This window comes from Toxorhynchites rutilus, chromosome 3, assembly GCF_029784135.1.
Source record: "Toxorhynchites rutilus septentrionalis strain SRP chromosome 3, ASM2978413v1, whole genome shotgun sequence".
Lineage (NCBI taxonomy): Eukaryota > Metazoa > Arthropoda > Insecta > Diptera > Culicidae > Toxorhynchites > Toxorhynchites rutilus.
The window spans coordinates 268,470,254-268,488,743 of NC_073746.1; the positions used below are offsets into that span (position 1 = coordinate 268,470,254).

General features: G+C 37.8%; 3 protein-coding genes across 4 annotated transcripts in view; 2 read left to right on the forward strand and 1 right to left on the reverse strand.

The window, feature by feature from the left end:
- Positions 1-12,074, forward strand: part of LOC129774206 (uncharacterized) — a 30,308-nt gene extending 18,234 nt beyond the window's left edge. The window contains exons 5-8 of the mRNA XM_055777913.1: positions 11,032-11,191; positions 11,245-11,297; positions 11,373-11,408; positions 11,477-12,074. Coding sequence (XP_055633888.1) covers positions 11,032-11,191; positions 11,245-11,297; positions 11,373-11,408; positions 11,477-11,671 — 444 coding nt within the window. The 3' untranslated portion in view covers positions 11,672-12,074. The remainder of the gene's footprint in view (positions 1-11,031; positions 11,192-11,244; positions 11,298-11,372; positions 11,409-11,476) is intronic.
- Positions 1,721-2,904, forward strand: LOC129776270 (general odorant-binding protein 72-like). Of its 2 annotated transcripts, XM_055781818.1 has the most exons (5): positions 1,733-2,031; positions 2,149-2,227; positions 2,292-2,380; positions 2,514-2,625; positions 2,683-2,904. In XM_055781818.1, the coding sequence occupies exons 1-5, from the start codon at positions 1,957-1,959 to the stop codon at positions 2,766-2,768; spliced, it is 441 nt and encodes a 146-aa protein (XP_055637793.1). In that variant the 5' UTR covers positions 1,733-1,956; the 3' UTR covers positions 2,769-2,904. The 2 variants fall into 2 exon arrangements, with proteins under 2 accessions (XP_055637792.1, XP_055637793.1); XM_055781817.1 differs by having other exon boundaries at positions 1,721-2,031; positions 2,514-2,904.
- A 1,885-nt stretch (positions 12,075-13,959) lies between the features above and the next one.
- Positions 13,960-17,626, reverse strand: LOC129774207 (glutamate receptor-like; the record flags this gene model as incomplete). The annotated part of the gene is made up of 8 exons (XM_055777914.1): positions 13,960-14,169; positions 14,235-14,528; positions 14,581-15,082; positions 15,136-15,244; positions 15,299-15,434; positions 15,493-15,719; positions 15,774-16,167; positions 17,576-17,626. Coding segments are annotated over 8 exons (1,923 nt in total), but the record flags the coding sequence as incomplete, so codon positions are not given.
- Between the last annotated feature and the right edge of the window lie 864 nt (positions 17,627-18,490).

The following is an 18,490-nucleotide window of genomic DNA, read 5'->3' on the forward strand; positions in this document are numbered from 1 at the left end:
TCTGATACGGATTATACTTTTATCACCATACACTGTACTTTATTAACACAAGAACTACCAACCGGCCAAAATGACCGGTTATATAATTTGTTCGCCAGATTTTGCATTGAATTTTTTTTTTATATTTTTTAATTATGCTGTGACTTTTATCTAAATTCATGTATTGATTCATGTTGTAAATAATTTTGATTTCCCACTTCCCTTTTTTGTGATATACATTTGTGGTATACCGTCGGTATTTGTGGTCGGTATAAATGACCGGTCAAAATGACCGGTAGTGATTTTTAATGCTTCTAATACTAAAACTGCTTATAAACTGCCACTACGGTGCCAGCCAACCAACATATCCGGAACAATTACTGCTTTTAAATCGCTGAATTCTGAAAAGTTCACAATTTTTTTGAATTTTGTAATATATTGTGATGCTATTTTATTTATACTATTTTATTGACAGTTGTTGTATACGGTAGTAATAGGTACTGTTGAAATTAGTGCAGTTGAAATACTTACAATATTCTTGACAAATGGGCTGATTTTTCTTAAATTAACAATCATTGTATTTTCCAGTGTAAAAAAATACGTAAATCATCACTTCTTGCAATCATCATAACCACAAACGCATGAAAACGAAAGTTACGAGTGTCGAGAGTACGCATAGAATTTTGTAATTTTGGTACAGTGTGCAATGAAGGGATTCTCTAATTTACTCCAAACTTATATCGATCGGCTAGAAAAAATGGCTTAACGTATCAATATGAAACGTTCACAGTAGTTCAGAGGATACACTATGTTAAAAATTTACCTACTTTTATTGAAATTTACTACAATATTTGCAGAATTGCAGAAGATTACAGTGCGATCTCAATCTATTGAATCATACATCATCAAAGACGAAAGGGTAATTTTTTGTTCAAACAGAGATATCTCTGTACAGGAACGTACTAACAATCAAATGAGAGCTGTTTGATAAGGTGAATATGATTTGATATTAAGTTGGTTAGAGAAAAATGATATGATAGTCTACAAGAGGTTTGAAAAAACCAAAAGAAGTCATTTTTTTATTTCTTCCTGATATTTTTGTCTACTACAACTACATACACCCGGATAAAAATGTGTTCATAACATATATCAAAACATAAAGTTTAGAGCTTCAAAATTATGTACAACGCATCTTCATGCGTTGATTTTTCACGAAGTTACAGCGTTTCAAAAATCACCTAAAAATTTCGACTTCGACCTCTGTTCCTCTAACTTTTTTGTCGAGTATACAGGTAGCCAGATAAAAATTTGTTATACTATATTTAATGCAAAAGGATGTATGTATCATGTACTTGCAATATTAGAATGAAATAAATTTTGTTTTCTGTAAAACTTTTTTCAATATTTTATATTTTAACAACTGAGCATCACACCGATCAAAATGGACCGGTTCGGTAGAAATAGATATATAACAACCGTCGGAAGTTCTAGTGTTAATTGAACATTCAAGTATATGATTTGTCAAATCACATTTCTCAAGCAGGTATCACCTATTGCACTAAGGGTTAAACTCTCCGTTAAATGATTAGGCCTCTCATGACAAACTCTTAATCAAGCAATTGAGTTCTCTTCGTTTCAACGACTTGAACTGATTGTAACAATCGGTGGAATGAATATACATAAATTTATAATTGATACCTACTGAAGATGTGGCCCCTTTTCACGCTAGTAAAAATCAATTATCACCCACAAATGAACATCAGTACCGACACTCCTCAACTATAAATCGTGAACGCTGATGCTACTGCTCACTCAGTGCAATTTCAACACTCAATCTCAAGTGCATCTAGATTGGAAAGAATAACGACGAACGGAGGGTTCCACCCTCAGCAATAATCATAAACGTGGCAGAAACCACTCCCCCATCAGGAAAACAAGCATGAAAACCAGCGTGTGCAACAGCAACGTGATAGCAGGATGATAGACGTTAACCAAATTTCAGTACTATTTTCGACCCTAATCCTGTGCTCCCACCTCGCGGGATATGATTGCGTAAGTGTTATCTAGAATGGGGGGCAATAACGATAAATTTATTAGTGTCTTCATATAAAAAAAGAAGTGGCTGGAATTGATCGATCCATTTCAAACCACTTGTATGCTTTCTTCCAGGGAGCGACTAAGGAGCAGATGATGAAAACCGGCCGAATGTTTCGACAGGTGTGTCAACCAAAACACAAAGTTCCCGATGGTAACGATACAACGTTGTAGTATTGTAGCAGTTTGTAGTTGGCGGAACCTCTCTATTATTATAGATATACTGGATGCTGGTAGAAATGGTGTGTTTGCCGATACTAAAGATTTCAAGTGCTACGTTAGTTGTTTACTGGACATGATGCAAGTGGTAAATCGTATAATTTATAACAGATTGATACAGACGAAATCGCCAAAGTTTTTTTTCTGTATGGAATTGTACAATTTTAAAACTGTTTCACTTTGGGAGAAATATAACGCAAATCTTCTACTTTTTACTCCAGACACGAAAAGGAAAGGTAAACTACGAAAGCTCATTGAAGCAAATTGATCAATTCATTCCGGACGATATGAAAGGAGACTTTCGTAAGGGATTGGACGCCTGCAAAGACGCTGGTTCGTACCAATCGTATTTTGATTTGAAAGGCGAATTCATTGATTCGATTTTCTCAGCTCAAGGCATGAAAAATCATTGCGATGCGGCTTTCACACTTCTCAAATGTTTCCACGCCAACAACCCGCAGTTTGTCTTTCCCTAAAGTTGTAATAAATTGGTTTGATTATCGGGTAGATGAGTTCGTCAATATACACGTTTAGATCAATCGAAAATTGGACCACGATCTGTGTTTAGTACACTAGAAGACATTTGTTTAGCCGCACCTTTTCAATAAAATAATCCATTGTTTTCGCTCTTGCAGAATATATACTATTTATTATTTTAATAAAATTCCGAATTCATTTTGACGTAGGACTACGTCTTTCATTTCTATACCGGGGTGTAAAATCAAAGTTTCGAAAACGAAAGCGTTACGCCTGAGACCGAGATTTTGAGCGTTAATAGCTCCTAAACAACTGAACGAAATGGTATGATAAACACTGCATTCGAAAGATAAAATGTCTACGCGTTCTATACTTGTTACTTTCTGATCCAAAAACTTGTTCCAATAGTCTTAAAATTGCTTTCAAAACAGGCTATTGAAATCACCAATCGGTATATAAGTGAGCGCCGCTCGGAAATCCACTCAGTTCAAATTGAACAGCGATTGGAGCAAGTTGTCGCTGTTGTGGTGAAGCTCTTCGTTTATCATGAAAGCGCGGATGAACGGTGTCACTAACTAAGAGCCTGTTTGTGCACCTTAGGCCAGAAGGGAATCCATCAGGAGGAGAGTGATGCCATAAACGGTTCCCCGGGAAGATCTCAAAGCAGCCGCTACACACACACACACACACATACACGCGCGGAATTCTTTCCGTTTGGATGCCATTCATCATCGAGAAAGATCCGGAAAATAATCTGCCAATTCCTCTGGGAATTTAAAAATACATTCATGTGAAAGAGTTTATTTGAATGTTTTCTATCCATGTAACACTATGACCAAATATGTTTCAATCAAGTGCTATTAACAGATGGCTATCGAGTTAGCATAAATCACTGGTGGGCTTCCAGTATCGAGGAAAATGTGGAAATATCTAATCGTTACTGAAAATAATCTGCCAGTTCCTCTGGGAATTTGAAAATACATTCATATGAAAGAGTTTATTTGAATGTTTTCTATCCATGTAACACTGTGACCAAATATTTTTCAATCAAGTGCTATTAACAGATGGTTATCGAGTTAGCATTAACCACTGGTGGGCTTCCAGTATCGAGGAAAATGTGGAAATATCTAATCGTTACTGAAAATAATCTGCCAGTTCCTCTGGGAATTTAAAATTACATTCATGTGAAAAAGTTTATTTTAATGTTTTCTATCCATGTAACACTGTGACCAAATACATTTGGTTTTGTGATTTTTCAATCAATCGCAATTAACAGGATAGCTTCTGAAGATTATTCTTCCCCATCAGTAGGATATTTCCGTATCCAATATTGGATGCATCAAACCTTGTGCCTCCAACGTAACGCTCTCGTTTTCGAAGTCCCCCAAATATTCATTCATTCAGAATGAATTCAGATTCTACTTCAAACAAATGATCTCTGAATCAACGATAGTCCTACGTCACCCTTACGGTTATACCATAGATATAACCCACTTCCTGTTTTTGTCAAGAAAATTACTCAAAGATATGAATATTTAATGAGAATTCAAGCCGCTGTGCGTTTAGGGTGTATAACTTACGAGGTAAAGCATGAGTCGTTTGATATCCGGACGACAAAAACGGATCTATCTATGAACCATGTTAACACGTTGAGTGCCACGGGTTTATAGCTACTTCATGGAAATTTTTAAAGGTATTAGGGCCATCGTTTCTTATCGTAGTGGAAGGTATTTTTGTTCCAAAGGGAACGTGAAGTATCCGGTCCCTAGCAAGTAGATCTCCTCATTCATCATAACCACGATGTCGCGCTTCACCGGAAAGCTGTTTCCACTGGCACCTACAGTGTTTAGGATGTTCCAAGTTTGAATATTTCAAATGAAAGAATCGATTTCGGTCTCAAAAAAAGAAGATATATAACAGACTATTGGGAAAAATATTTTTTTTTTCAATAGTCTTATTGTACGGTTGCGATATCGTATAAGGGACGATGAAACATTTTCGGTCTAGAAATGAAAATAACAATTGTCAACTATTGAAAATAAATATTCCAACATAAACACGATCACTGTCACTTGTTTTGTGTGTTTGTTTTGGCATTTCATCTCAAATAGATACCCCAACAATGTCTGCCAATATTGAAAGTACCGTCGATAGGGGTGCGGTTGGGTCAAAAACGGAGAAAGAGTATAGCTCATTGGCTTCAATTTGATATGTCGATCCGATTCAACCGATTTAAATGGTTCTGTAGTTCAAAAGTTTTTGAATTTTTGAATAAAGACATTTTTGGAAAAAAGGTGAAAATTTAATTTTTTGGACCATCGGTTAACTTTGAAAAACCATAACTTCAAAACAAAAAAAAACACCTCTCTGATTTTTGAATATGTTATGTAAAAAATCCTCAGCTTTGAAGAAAAATTATAAAAATTTGTAGCGCCCTCGGTCCCGAGACTCTGAAAATTATGAAAAACAAATACAACGAATAATTATGAAAACAAAATCCATTTTTTTTGCAAGTGTCATATTTTTCCAAAAAAGATTGGTTTATTCCCTCTAATTTGAAATGTCGATCATCGAAATCGGTTCGAAAAGCTATGAATTCTTGAAAAAAATATTTTTTGGAAAAAAGAGGAAAACAGGTGATTTTTTGGAAGTTGTCACCCTAATAAAAAAAATACGGGTCTAATGTTGTGCGATAAAGAACAAAATTTCACTTTTCATGAAAATCTGAGAACCACTATATCAGTTTTGCATGAAACGGCTGTTTTGAGAATCGAAAGTTTTGAGGATTCAAAGGTTTGTCACTTACTTTGTATTCTTTGCAAGAATCTCAACACCCCTACCCCAACTTTTTCTTTTCCCTAATACGTTCATGATTATTTGAATGGTCATATTATATATGCTACACTGTGGATAACCGAATTTAAACATACTAAACGGGCCCTGCTAATCATACAACCATTTTTCATTAAATTATGATATTAGGTATGTTTGAATATTATATCAATGTATTCATTTGAATTTGGAATTTTCAATGTATATAAATATACTGCGGATAATCGAAACCAGGGTTTGACAATTTCGAAACTAAAAGATGAAAATGACTCTTTTACTTCTTCCTTTCTCTTCAGTCAATTTCAATTCCGATTGTGTGCAGTGTTGCCACACGTACAGTTTTATCTGAAAAGGTACAGATTTTTCGTTATTTTTGGTACAGATTCTGTACGGTACAGAATACAAGCATTAACGTTGCGTTCGAAGCGTTTCCAGAAAAAATATACTTAGCATTATACAGAACTACTACAAAATTAAATAAATAATTGAATGATTCTTTTATGTCTTGTCTAGATTAATTATTGTTGTTTTTTAACATCAAAACGTTTCTACATGTGAATTTCAAAATTTTTGAAATAATCTCTTATTTACGCTAAGTGGGGGTGAGAATGGGTCAAGGATAAAATTGAACATATTCAACTAAATAGCAATGTACATGCAACAATCACCAATACACTCGCAATTAGCAGCGATTCTCCAAACTCAACGCCTATTACACCGCCTCTAGACGTGGCTTTTTTTTCGGACTAATGAAGAGAAATTGGAGGGAAATTCTTCACACGTGTAAGGAGAAAATCGTTTACTTTGCGACAAATTTGCAAAAGCCACATTTTCCAGGATTGCTGAAACCGCCAAGCTTTAAAGGTAATCAAAAGAGCAACATGATTTCTTTTGTTATATTAAATCGTTTATTTTTACAGGCTCAGTTACATAAGTTTAAAGGAGCCAAACTCTTAACTATATTTTAACTAGAATATATTAACATTTTTCCTTAATTCTATGGTTAATAAAATAGGAAACCGATTACTCGCGGTCGACTCGAGTTTAGGAGGGTGACACATTTTCATTAGGAAAAGGATGGGATGTAAGGAGATTGTAACAATGTTCACACTCTTACTCACATTCTCATTCACACTCACACTTCACACTCAATTCTTAAAAACTATCCTTACATCTAATATGTATTACAATTCAACTTACTCTAATGGAAGGGAACCGATATCTCGCAAAGGACGAGAAGGAGGGGAAGAGGATGTAAGAACAATCACACTGGAAGATCGATAGTTTTAAGGAAAACATATATTTGGGACATGTAATCAAGATCTGGCCGAGCCAACACATCTCTCACCGGCACATTGGGCTGCCTTCCTCCGGCCCGAAGAGAGTTTTCTAAATTCGATCTGGCAACAAGATACCCCGTGGGTCTTCGTAGTCTAATTGGTTGCGTGTCCGTTACTAAGCGAACGATCATGAGCTCATAACTCAGGGCCCCTCAACTGACCATCTTCTTAGTGTGTTATTCTAGCTAGCTATTCAATCATCATGTGAGGGTAATCCCAGTCCCTTACCGCTCACATTTTCGGTCTGCTGCATTGGTAATTGGCACTATTAATAACGCAGCAAACGAAGCCTCATATCAACAGTCCCGCTGTGAACAGCCCATCTGTGAACATTCGAACAATAGCAATATTCTTACGCCGAAAAAAAGGCGACATGTGTTGTGCATCGATAGAATAGAAATTCTCTTGCGCCTAAACGGCTACTGTGTTATAGATAAAAACAAATGTTCTAGAGGCGAATGAACTGAAAAGTTTAAACCCTCTTAAAGCCAAAAAGAAGAAGAAGAAAACAAATCTTCATCGATAGATAGCGATACTCTTACGCCTCAAAGTGGTAACAGTGTAATATACAACAAAAGTTATCTTAAGATAAAAAATGTACACGAATGAATTCGGCTCTGTTACAGCTGAATTGCTAAATGAGCTTAATAAAATAAACTGTTGGGATAAAAAAAACAAGATACCCCTCGCACGACCAAACAACGTGTTCGATGTCGTGGTAATTTTGACCACAAACACAGATATTGCTGTCGGCAAGATTAATACGAAAGATTAGCGCATCAAAGTTAGCGATTGTATTTTTACGGACTAAAGAATGAAATTCATTGAAGGCGATTTGACGCTGATAAATGTCGCCTTCAATCGCACCCACCTTCGCTAATGAGTCATTACCCTCTCATTACCCGGAATTGAACAATGTGAAGGGACCCAGACAAAGGTGATGACATAACAGCGTCTGGATAAAGCACTCAAAATTTCTCGTATTCTGTCAAGGAAGTACGGCGAGTGCTTTTCCGACCTCACTGAACGGATAGCATCGACAGAACTAAGACTATCCGTTACAATGTAATAGTGTTCAACAGGTCTTGAGGCGACGCTGTCCAGCGCCCAGTGAATCGCTGCCAATTCAGCAATATACACTGAACAAGGATACTGAAGACTGTGGGAGGTGCTAAAAAATTCGTCGAACACTCCAAATCCTGTGGACTCATTCATAGAGGACCCATCAGTAAAGTACATATTATTACAATTGATACGCCCATACTTTGCTTCGAAGATCGTTGGAATGAACTCCGATCGATGATAATCTGGAAATCCATGGATATCCTGCTTCATGGACAGAACAAAATGCACAGAGGAATTGATGTGGTCAGGGAAACAAACACGGTTGGGAATATACGAAGAAGGATAAACCTGCATGGAGATGAATTCATGATGTGAACTCATGAATCCGGAGTGAAAATTTAGCTCGATCAGCTGCTCAAAATTTCCGATCACCAATGGGTTCATAACCTTACACCGGATGAGGAACCGAAGAGATAATAAATTGAAGCGATCTTTTAGTGGGAGTACCCCTGCCAAAACCTCGAGACTTATGGTATGCGTTGAGGGCATACATCCCAACGCAATACGGAGACAAAGATACTGAATTCACTCGAGTTTAATGAGGTGTGTTTTGGCAGCTGATTGAAAACAGAAACTGCCATACTCCATCACTGACAGAATAGTTGTTTGATACAACATTATAAGATCTTCTGGATGAGCTCCCCACCAGGTGCCGGTAATTGTGCGGAGAATGTTTATTCTTTGTTGACATTTTTTACTCAGATACCTAATATGGGCCCCCCAAGTACATTTGGAGTCGAAACAGACCCCAAGATACTTGAATGACATAGCATAAGTGATCGGATTACTCAAAAGTTGAAGCTTTGGTTTTGCTGGCTTATGCTTCCTAGAAAAAACCACCATCTCTGTTTTCTCCGTGGAGAATTCGATCCCTAGCCCATTGGCCCAGGTTGAAGAATTGTTCAAAGTATCTTGTAAGGGTTCTTGCAGGTCTGATTCGTTTGATCCTACGACAGACACCACTCCATCATCTGTAAGTTGTCTCAGGCTGCAATTTTGTGTAAGGCAATTGTCAAAGTTGCTTACTTAGAAGTTGTACAAAAGGGGGCTTAAACATGAGCCCTGAGGGAGTCCTATGTAAGAGACCCGACTTACTGCCGAATCTCCGTGAGAAAAGTTCTCACAAAGCAAGTTATATAACATGTTATTTAATAGAGGCGGCAGACCCCGAGAGTGTAATTTGTCTGATAAAACCCCTATTGAAACAGAATGAAAATCCCCTTTATGTTCAAGAATACTGAAGCCATTTGTTTTTTTTTGGCGTAAGCCATTTGAATTTCTGAAGAAAGCAACGCAAGACAATCATTCGTCCCCTTGCCCCTTCTTCTTCTTCTTCTTCTTCTTCTTCAATGGCACTAACGTTCCTAGAGGAACTTCGCCGTCTCAACGTAGTATTACTTGCGTCATTTTTATTTGTACTTAGTTGAGATTTCTATGCCAAATAACACGCCTTGAATGCATTCTGAGTGGCAAGCTCTAGAATACGCGTGATCACAGTGCAAGTCGGAGGAAATTTCTTTGACGAAAAATTCCCCCGACCAGAACGGGAATCGAACCCGAACACCCGGCATGTTAGTTATGACGCTAACCACTCGGCCAAGGGAGCACCCTTGCCCCTGCGGAACCCATATTGTGTATCTGAGAGTAGCCTATTCGTTTCAACCCATCGATCAAGGCGAAACAAGATCATTTTCTCCAACAATTTCCGTATGCCAGACAGCATTGCTATTGGGCGGTACGAATTGAAGTCGGACGCGGGTTTTCCGGGTTTTTTAATAGCTATAACTCGTACTTGTCTCCAATCATCTGTATCAATATTATGCTCCAGAAACCGATTGAACAAATTCAACAAGCGATGTTTCGCCACATCAGGGAGGTTTTTCAACAAGTTGAACTCAATTCTATCCGATCCCGGAGCAGAATTGTTACATTAAAGGAGAGCAAGAGAAAATTCTGCCATCGAAAACTCGGAATCAATATCGCACCTATCTTGTGAAATATCTCGAACAATTTTTTGTACGGGAACGGAATCGGGACAAACCTTCCGTGCAAAATTCAAAATCCATCGATGTGAATATTCTTAGCTTTCGTTCGTTGAAGAGCGATTTCTCATGTTTCGAGCCACTTTCAATATTTTTTTCATTGACGTTTCAACTTGATTTCGGAATTCAAGAAATGTGGCAACTACCCGATTACTGTGAAGAGCATCTCACATGTTCCAAGTTCGCCAGATAAAAATGATTACATTTTCCAGGAATTCTTCAATTCGAACCGAGAGATAGTTGTTGAGGGCGGCACAAGAAAGCGACGAAAGAAGTTTGATTTCTCTTCAGGAACCAGCTTGCTTTTTTGAATCTTTCTCACCCCCAACGACGGTATTTTTAGGTGAAATCTCTGGTTTGCACTGATAGAACGTAATTCAATTGACGCTTTGAAATACAACATTCGTCATGTTATCACATACGGTTTCCATTGCATTGCTGTCAAAAATGATGAAAAATTTTACCTTTCACCGAGTCAGACGAACCATATATCAGAAAACATATTCAAATGAAAAAGGCGAAGAATTTACTAAAGCCGAATTGAGGGCAATCAAAACAATTTGTATGTGTCAACTCAATTTGAAAAATTTTATGTTTTCAATGAAACACCCTTCATATACCTATATAGTTTCCAAGAATACGACATTCAACAACAGGTGCAAAGCGCTTGTCAGCAATTTCTCACCAAATTGCATTCACAATTCTACGAATCAATTGCCTCTATTCAACGTGACGCTTCAATTCTGACATCAGTTATTATATTTCAGCTATCTGTTCATTATCACAAAGATACATGATAATGCAATATTTTGTTTCTTTCCATCATATACAATTGTTCAGTGTTCATCGATCATCTAACGTATAAATGATTCCGTTTCGTTAAAACTCCCCATTCAGTTTGGGATCTTCTATCGGTGTGAAAGTTTCGCCTCCTCCAAGTTATGATGCATTGGTCGCATTTTGCTTCGTTAGTAAGCATGGCCCTAATCGAACATGTGCTGTGCTCCATGACACTGGAACATATGCACAGAACTGGCGCATCGATGAGAAGTATCTGTCAGCCCAAGTTCGGAATCACGGACGGTGAGTTATCATGAACTCAACGATCACCGATATGAAACATTTTGAAATTTCAGATGTCGCTGCAAGTCCAGCTCGAGGGGAGTTTCCGGATACGCGGGAGTTCAAGGTAAGCATGATCATAGCATTTCTGTTATAGTGTTATGATTAGAGAATGATTATTATGCGTTTCCACTAATTCCAGTGCTATGCTTCGTGCCTGATGGAACTTACGCAAACTGTAAGCTGAACACAAACACATGCTTGAATTGAACACTTGGTGCGATAACATGTGCTCACTTTCTGCAGTCGAGAAAGGGCAAATTGAATTATGATGCAGCCCTGAAGCAGATCTTGCTTCTGCCTGACGAGTTCAAAGGTCCCTTCCAAGTTGCATTGGATGCTTGCAAAACAGTTTCAGATGGAATCGAGGATAGGTGTGAGGTGGCATACGCATTGCTGAAATGTTTCTACGCAGCGAGTCCCACGTTTTATTTTCCGTGATTTTACCCTGGAACGCAATTAGAAGGTTGTTTTTTTTAGTGTTTTGAATAATAGCAATACCATTTGTGTCATTTGTTCCGAGTACCATGATGATGCTAGTTCCCTTGTTGGCAGGTCTAATATTTAAATCGTAATTGAAGTTTTGATGAACCTCATTTCCTATCTAATTTCACGTTAATATTTTGTAGTGGAAATTTTTTCGTTCGATGCATGTATACCAGGTGTATGAAAATGAAATGGATTGTTTTCATGAAAAATAACTCGGATGACCTAAAACATTTTATTCAAATCAATGATCAATGTCCATTTCCTTAACGTTTAAAAGCCATGGGATGAATCCTGAAGAAAGGAATATTGGTTTCACATGATTTGGAAGACATACAATGAGAAAACAGGGAAAGCATATGCGAAATTTTGCTTGCTAACTGAAAAGAAACGTCATTTCCGCATCGGATATTGACCGTGGATGAAAAAATTGATTTGAATATTTGTTGATCCCGGTTAACCAGTCACATCGACCGCAAGGTCAGATCACTTCGGAAAGAAGACAATGTTGTGTGATTTCTGCGATCAACGTACGATTTTTTGGCGCAACTGAGAATGTTGAATTGAACCGTGTTCTGCTCCAAAAAAGATAGAAACACATCCAGATTTTTAACCGATTTTTTACACAGATTTTCGAATTAACGCGTTTTTTTTCACAATATAACATCTCTCAGTTCAGCTCAGTTTTTAAGAGGCTTCAATTCATTCGCCTCTAGTTCTACGATTCAATTCTGTAGAAATGCTAACCGAGGCAGAACTAGTGGCAGCAACTGAGGGGATTTACTGTCATCAGTGGTTCAAAGGATCACTGAACTAGATGTTGACATTAATTCCAGGTGAAAGGTCGTTCTCAAGAACTGGCGCCAAAATCAAGAGTGGGCTTCGTCTAAATGAAGAATGTATGACACGACTGGCTTTTATGGAATCGTTGTCAGCTGAGTTATGGACAGTTATCAGTTGTTGAATTTACAGTAATGCTTAATGAAACGACTCCATGACGTCACAAAATGAATTTCCTGGAATATGTTTTTTTCTGGACTTTTTTTAAATTTTTTCTGTGGTGTTCATGCTGAGGAACAAAACAAAATGCTTTTGATGTTTGAATAGAAATAATGAATTTGTATTTCATATGTCTAATTAAACACGACACTCCCATAGAATAAGCAGATAAATTGGAAAAAAAAATCTTTGATTATTCAAAGATCGATTCAGCAAGGAACGATTCTTTGGTACCGATTCTTTAGACCGTAGGGAACAGTGGATCGATCCCTACGCCGGTTGGGGAATCGATTCGATAAGATCGATCTTTTTTATTCAATCCTAACGCTCACTCTACGACTCGATTATCTCAATTCATTCTTCCCCGTCAAATGGACTTCAATGCATATTGAAGTGACTCCCCCCAAAATGAATTCCTTTCTTTCTCATGTATCACGTATGCATGTATCGATGTTTGAGTCCAACGTGATTTGACATATACTACAGGTGAGCTAGATTTTTTGTGTCGTACACGAAAATTACTCACAAATATAAAATAGCATGCAGAGTTGTGTTCAGAAACACTGACAAATTCGTGAATTTTATTGATATAAACCCGTTTTTATGTATGTTTTTTTTTCACAAAATTTAACTCGGAGACAAAGTGAACTAAAATTTTGTTTAGAGTTCCTCCCAAACTGCACACTGTTTACTAATACTATCGCGAGGACCTATATAGCATACTTGATAACTGTCTGAGTTCGTTGGTTCAAGTTCACGGTGGGTAGATAATAAACCGTCCAATCATGATGTAACTACTTTTTCGAATCAGAAACAAGTTTTCGTTTCACTTTATATGGATTTAAAAATAAGATTGTGTACGCGGGTAACAAGATTCATGTCAAGGGTAGTAGAAATGTGAATTGAAGTCAGGCTGAATGAAGAGGCAGATTTGTATTCATTAGTCACGTCAATTAGAACAACCATTGACTAGAATAGTCCATCAGTCATCCTCTAGTCAATTATAATCATGTTGATGGCGAATGCTGAAGAAGTGCTAGTCGAAGCGAAGCTACTGAGATGAGAGTCGATTTTCATTTCTCATCTTCGAAGATTTCTAGCCTTGTGTATAACATTTAAAACATTTATTGCGCTATATGTTTGAAATACTTTTTGAATAACTATTAAATTACATTGTTATTCCGATAGTACCGATAGTAAAGAGCTGATGAAAAATCATTGAGATTCTCAATTTATGAACGCTATCAATTTCTTGCAAATTGCCTTCCCGTCCATTTGCTGTTTAAATATTCCCAAATAAATACGAAGGTGCTGATTGTAAGTCCAAATCCTAGGATCATGAATGCGCCCGTCACATGAATCAGTAAAAGTGGTGCCGCTTCACTGTCACTGTTTATTGGTCCGGTTTTGAAGATATTCTGTTGTACGTTCACGTTTATATATCGATTTACTATCTAGACGTTGCTCAAACACAAAAAAAAAATTATTCATTTTTACGCTTGAAAGTTTCTCACCATACCCTAAGCTCCCAGTAGTATTGAATGCCCGACTGTCTGATTCTCATCAAAAACTCGTCGAATCTTCCTCTGAAGGGACAAGTCTTGGTGACGAGTGCTGCGGTAGTTTCCCAAGCCAAGTCGTCCTTAAGCAATCGCAGTACTTTGGATGATTCCGCATCAACGAAGTCAACTGGCCCGAAGTGGCCAAATTCGGTACGTTCGCCAATGAATCCCATGTCTCGAGTTCTCCGATGCTGCGTGAAGAAGTTTCTATCGCCTACGAGATAGTTTTTGACTAGGGTTCTCAGGTGAGGCTGCAAAAGATTAATCCAATATAATTGTAACGACCGAAATGTATACAGCTACCTGTGAGGCGTTCATGATCGCGAATATCCACGCCAGATCTGATCCTGCGAATGGAATGCCGCTGGCCGCAAGATCTATCGTATTGTCGATTCCATGCCCGTACTGAGGAATTGTCATTATGGTGGCTAGGCCAGCTCCGTATAAGTTACTAATCATAAAACCGGCGAACAGCAGTGAGGTGTACAGGAAGGCACAAGAAAGGACATCGTTTCGCATATATGCGGTTTGCTCCATGAAGAATCCTATCAGGGTTAGCACTGAATCGCTAAGTGTTTTATCCCGATCCTTAGTTTTATTCATCTCACGAAAGCGAATCCTTTCGATCAGCCATACTGACATCATTCCAGCAATGAACGCCACAGCTACGGCTATCCAAAGAGATCTGGAAAATGTTAGGAACGGGGTTCGCCATGGTGCGACCATCCGTGCTCTCGGTACGAGTACAGTTACACCGGATCTTCCGATTGGAGCGGTAAAGGCGGCAAATCTGTAAACCTCAAGCCTAAAAATTGCTCAATGAACTTATTTATGAATAAATTCGTGTTTTTTTTCTACCAGTAGTAAATGGCCGCTACAGCGAAGTCTGCCTTTCGCGTAGCAACAGCTCCTAGCAGACCTGTCCCTGTGTGGTTGTCGAAGACTGCTCCCCATAGTTCAGTCTCATCTGCACGGAGTACAAACTAATTTATATTCAACCGCAACTGAGTGGACCTGTTACCAAAATATGCTTCGATGGTACAATTGTATCTATGGCAAAATTCTACCAGCAGTGAAGGTTCCGTTCCATCGATGAACAATGGTGTATCGTCTGTTCCATACTGTGGATCATATCGAGCATTTGCTTTCTCGATTGTCTGTCATTGAAAACATAACAAGCGTTATTTTATAGAGATTGTACATAGATTGACAAACCGTTTCCTCATAATATCCAAATGGAGGATACATGACTGTTCTGAATCTTATTGGGATACCGTTCATTTGGGTCTTTTTCGGAAAATAATTCGGAGGAATGATGGGACGAACATCAACGATCGTAGAACCTCTTGTTCCATCGCTGAAGATTTCTGTTGTGTATGCATCGATAGATTCATTCTCATGTTCGGCAACATGATAACCTATGATAACCGTTTCGGGAAGTTCTGTGGTTTTCGTTTAGTTTTCAATTCTAGAACATTTGAAAACATTTTTGATACCTTTTATGCTTGGATGATCGCATATTCTTTTCAACGTTCCGGTTACTGGTGAATCTGATAAAACTATTAACTTCTTCTTGTCCGAACGCTGGTCTGATTTGTCGTGAATAGTTATAAATCCATCTAAGAATGGCCACAGGGTCGGTTCTTGGACAATGAATGCTCGACACCCACTGTCCACCCCATATTGAAAATTCTGGTAAAAATTCACATCACCATTGAAAACTATTCTCGGAAGTGCAACATTGAGAGGAATGTGATCATGTTCGGAATTCACTACACAAACGCAATAGTATTCGGAGAGAAATGTTGAGGCGAGGTAATCGATTAGTAATGCCAACAAAGTGCCATTGTTTGTAGATAAAATATCACGCAGTAGATTCATAACTAGGATCTATAGCAATTGTTTTGTTATGCCCAAAAAAGTTCGTTTAAATATCTTGTGATTTTGATTGTCAGTTTGATTGGGACAATATATGTTTTATTTATTTATTGGTAATGATGACATAATCAACTCGCCAATCGGTAAGAATAATGGTAATGATGGAAGGAGGCTCACCCGGGAAGAATGAAATTTGCGAAATTGGCCTGGCGAAATTGGTAGCTAAAAGGTAGGTAAAACGCATTGATCAATTGACTGGGACCGTATAATTATTATAGCAACGTACAAATGCCAACGTTACGCAACCATGTATATAAATTCTGTCAAATATATACTAGGAGTTTGTATTTTTAAATATTTCCGCTGAACATTTATACATTTATATGTCACGTACAGGAAGATCATCCATCTTTTGAACTGATGAAAAAAATCGAGAAAATAAAAGAAATGGTACTCGGAAATTGTGGGACTCGGAAATTTAGGTTTGAGAGCTAGCCCGTGAAATCAATATCTTTCATATGTTGGTTGATGTTTTGGGCATGAGCGAAGTCGCAGCATGACAAGTGCCAAAAGAACTCATTTTTCCACAAAAAATTCCTCGTAAACTAGTGGCTGAAGATATGCTTGAACGATAAAATTCCACCATTTCCATTACTCAAACTTATTCCAAAGGGGCCACAAGCACGTTTCAGTGTCAAATCAACTCCCCGAATGAAAATATACTGCTGATTGCTTGTTGTCTAGAGCAACACTTAAACTCTAAACGTGCTCAATATCTAAGTAGTTTTTCAGTATCTTTTAGCAAAATAACATTTCCAACTCACCCAAAAACAACGTCCAAGGAACAACAGAAAATCCGAATCGAATCGGGTGTGTAGTTTTACCTTCAGTTTTTCACCGAAGAACGCAGTTCTCACCGCTGAAAAATACCTTCTTCACGTCCGACTTGAAATACGCTGCACTTTGACGACTCCTCTAACCCGGAAACAATGTTCGAATTCACGAAAATTTATTGATCGATCGAAAAAAGTCGCCAATAAGTCATTCACGATTTATCAGTCAAAAACTCCAGCAAAAAATTATTAAAATCATTTCGCTTTCGATTACTTCGGATTACTGAAATGACGATTTTCCTAGGCTTCTCAGTTCAAAAGTACGTTTTAGCGAAACATATTCCGGTCTGCACAACGACAAGCGAGTACAAAAGTACTCAACACCAAAAAATACCCCCGACTTCAATCTAATTGCAAAGCGGATTCCCTCAGGTACATTAATTTTGTCCGTGTTAGGGAAATACAGCTCAGTGGAAAAAAATACCCCTGACTTGGACGTTTTGACAAAGCGGATTCCGCCAGGCACATTAATTTTACAGTCCGTGTTAGGGAAACACAGCTCGGTGGGAACAAAAATACTCCCGACTTGCATGTATATTTGCAGAGCGGATTTCCACAGGTACATCGATTTTGAAGTCTATGTAGGGGAAATCGTAAATCGGGCCAATCAAAACTTGACAGTGAGGGCGTTTAGATAATGCTTGACATTTTACAGTTATTCAATTGTTCATCTCATGAAAAATAACATTTTATTAATTGTGATAGACGCGTAGAAATATTTCCTATCAATTGATGCAAACATCTTTCCGATCTGTTGAAAAATTATCGAGTTATAGGATTAGCACACACATCGGCAGAACAAATGTATGGGAAAAAAGGAAGTTTTTCCAGTTTTCATGAATTTAAATCGTTCAGAGATTAGCGAATTGTAATGTATAGCATATCAAACAAATCTTAGAGAATTTCCGATTCGATTAGTATGCAAACCATGAGAATTCGTTCACATTGAAAACAGTTATTAACGTTAACTTTATTCCATAAAAACGTGATCTGTTTTCTGATTTGACACCCTTCCTGAAAGACGTAGTTCTACGTCAAAATGGTATCAGAAAAATCGCTCGTCGGATTGGACGATCCCATCAGGTAGTGCTAAATTATTTGGCGAATTCTCAAGGATACGGTAAAATGAAAAGAGCTTCCCGTCAATAGAAGCTTTCTCACAGGGATAAGCGGGGATCAGTTAAACTTATAAAGCAATCTTCGAGTTAAAATGTTTCCCGGGAGACAATTTGTCAAGTTTTGGTGAAAAGTCCTTATATAAAGAGGGCTAAAAAGTTAAAGTTATATTACACCATCACACATCGAAAGACGTCTGAATTTTGCCAAAGCCCACATGAAACGACAGTGGGACATGGTATGTTATGACAAATAATGTTTAGAAAAGAATACATTTTGTTATATACCATAACGAAAAGTTCTTCAATGAAAGACGGCACTTTTAT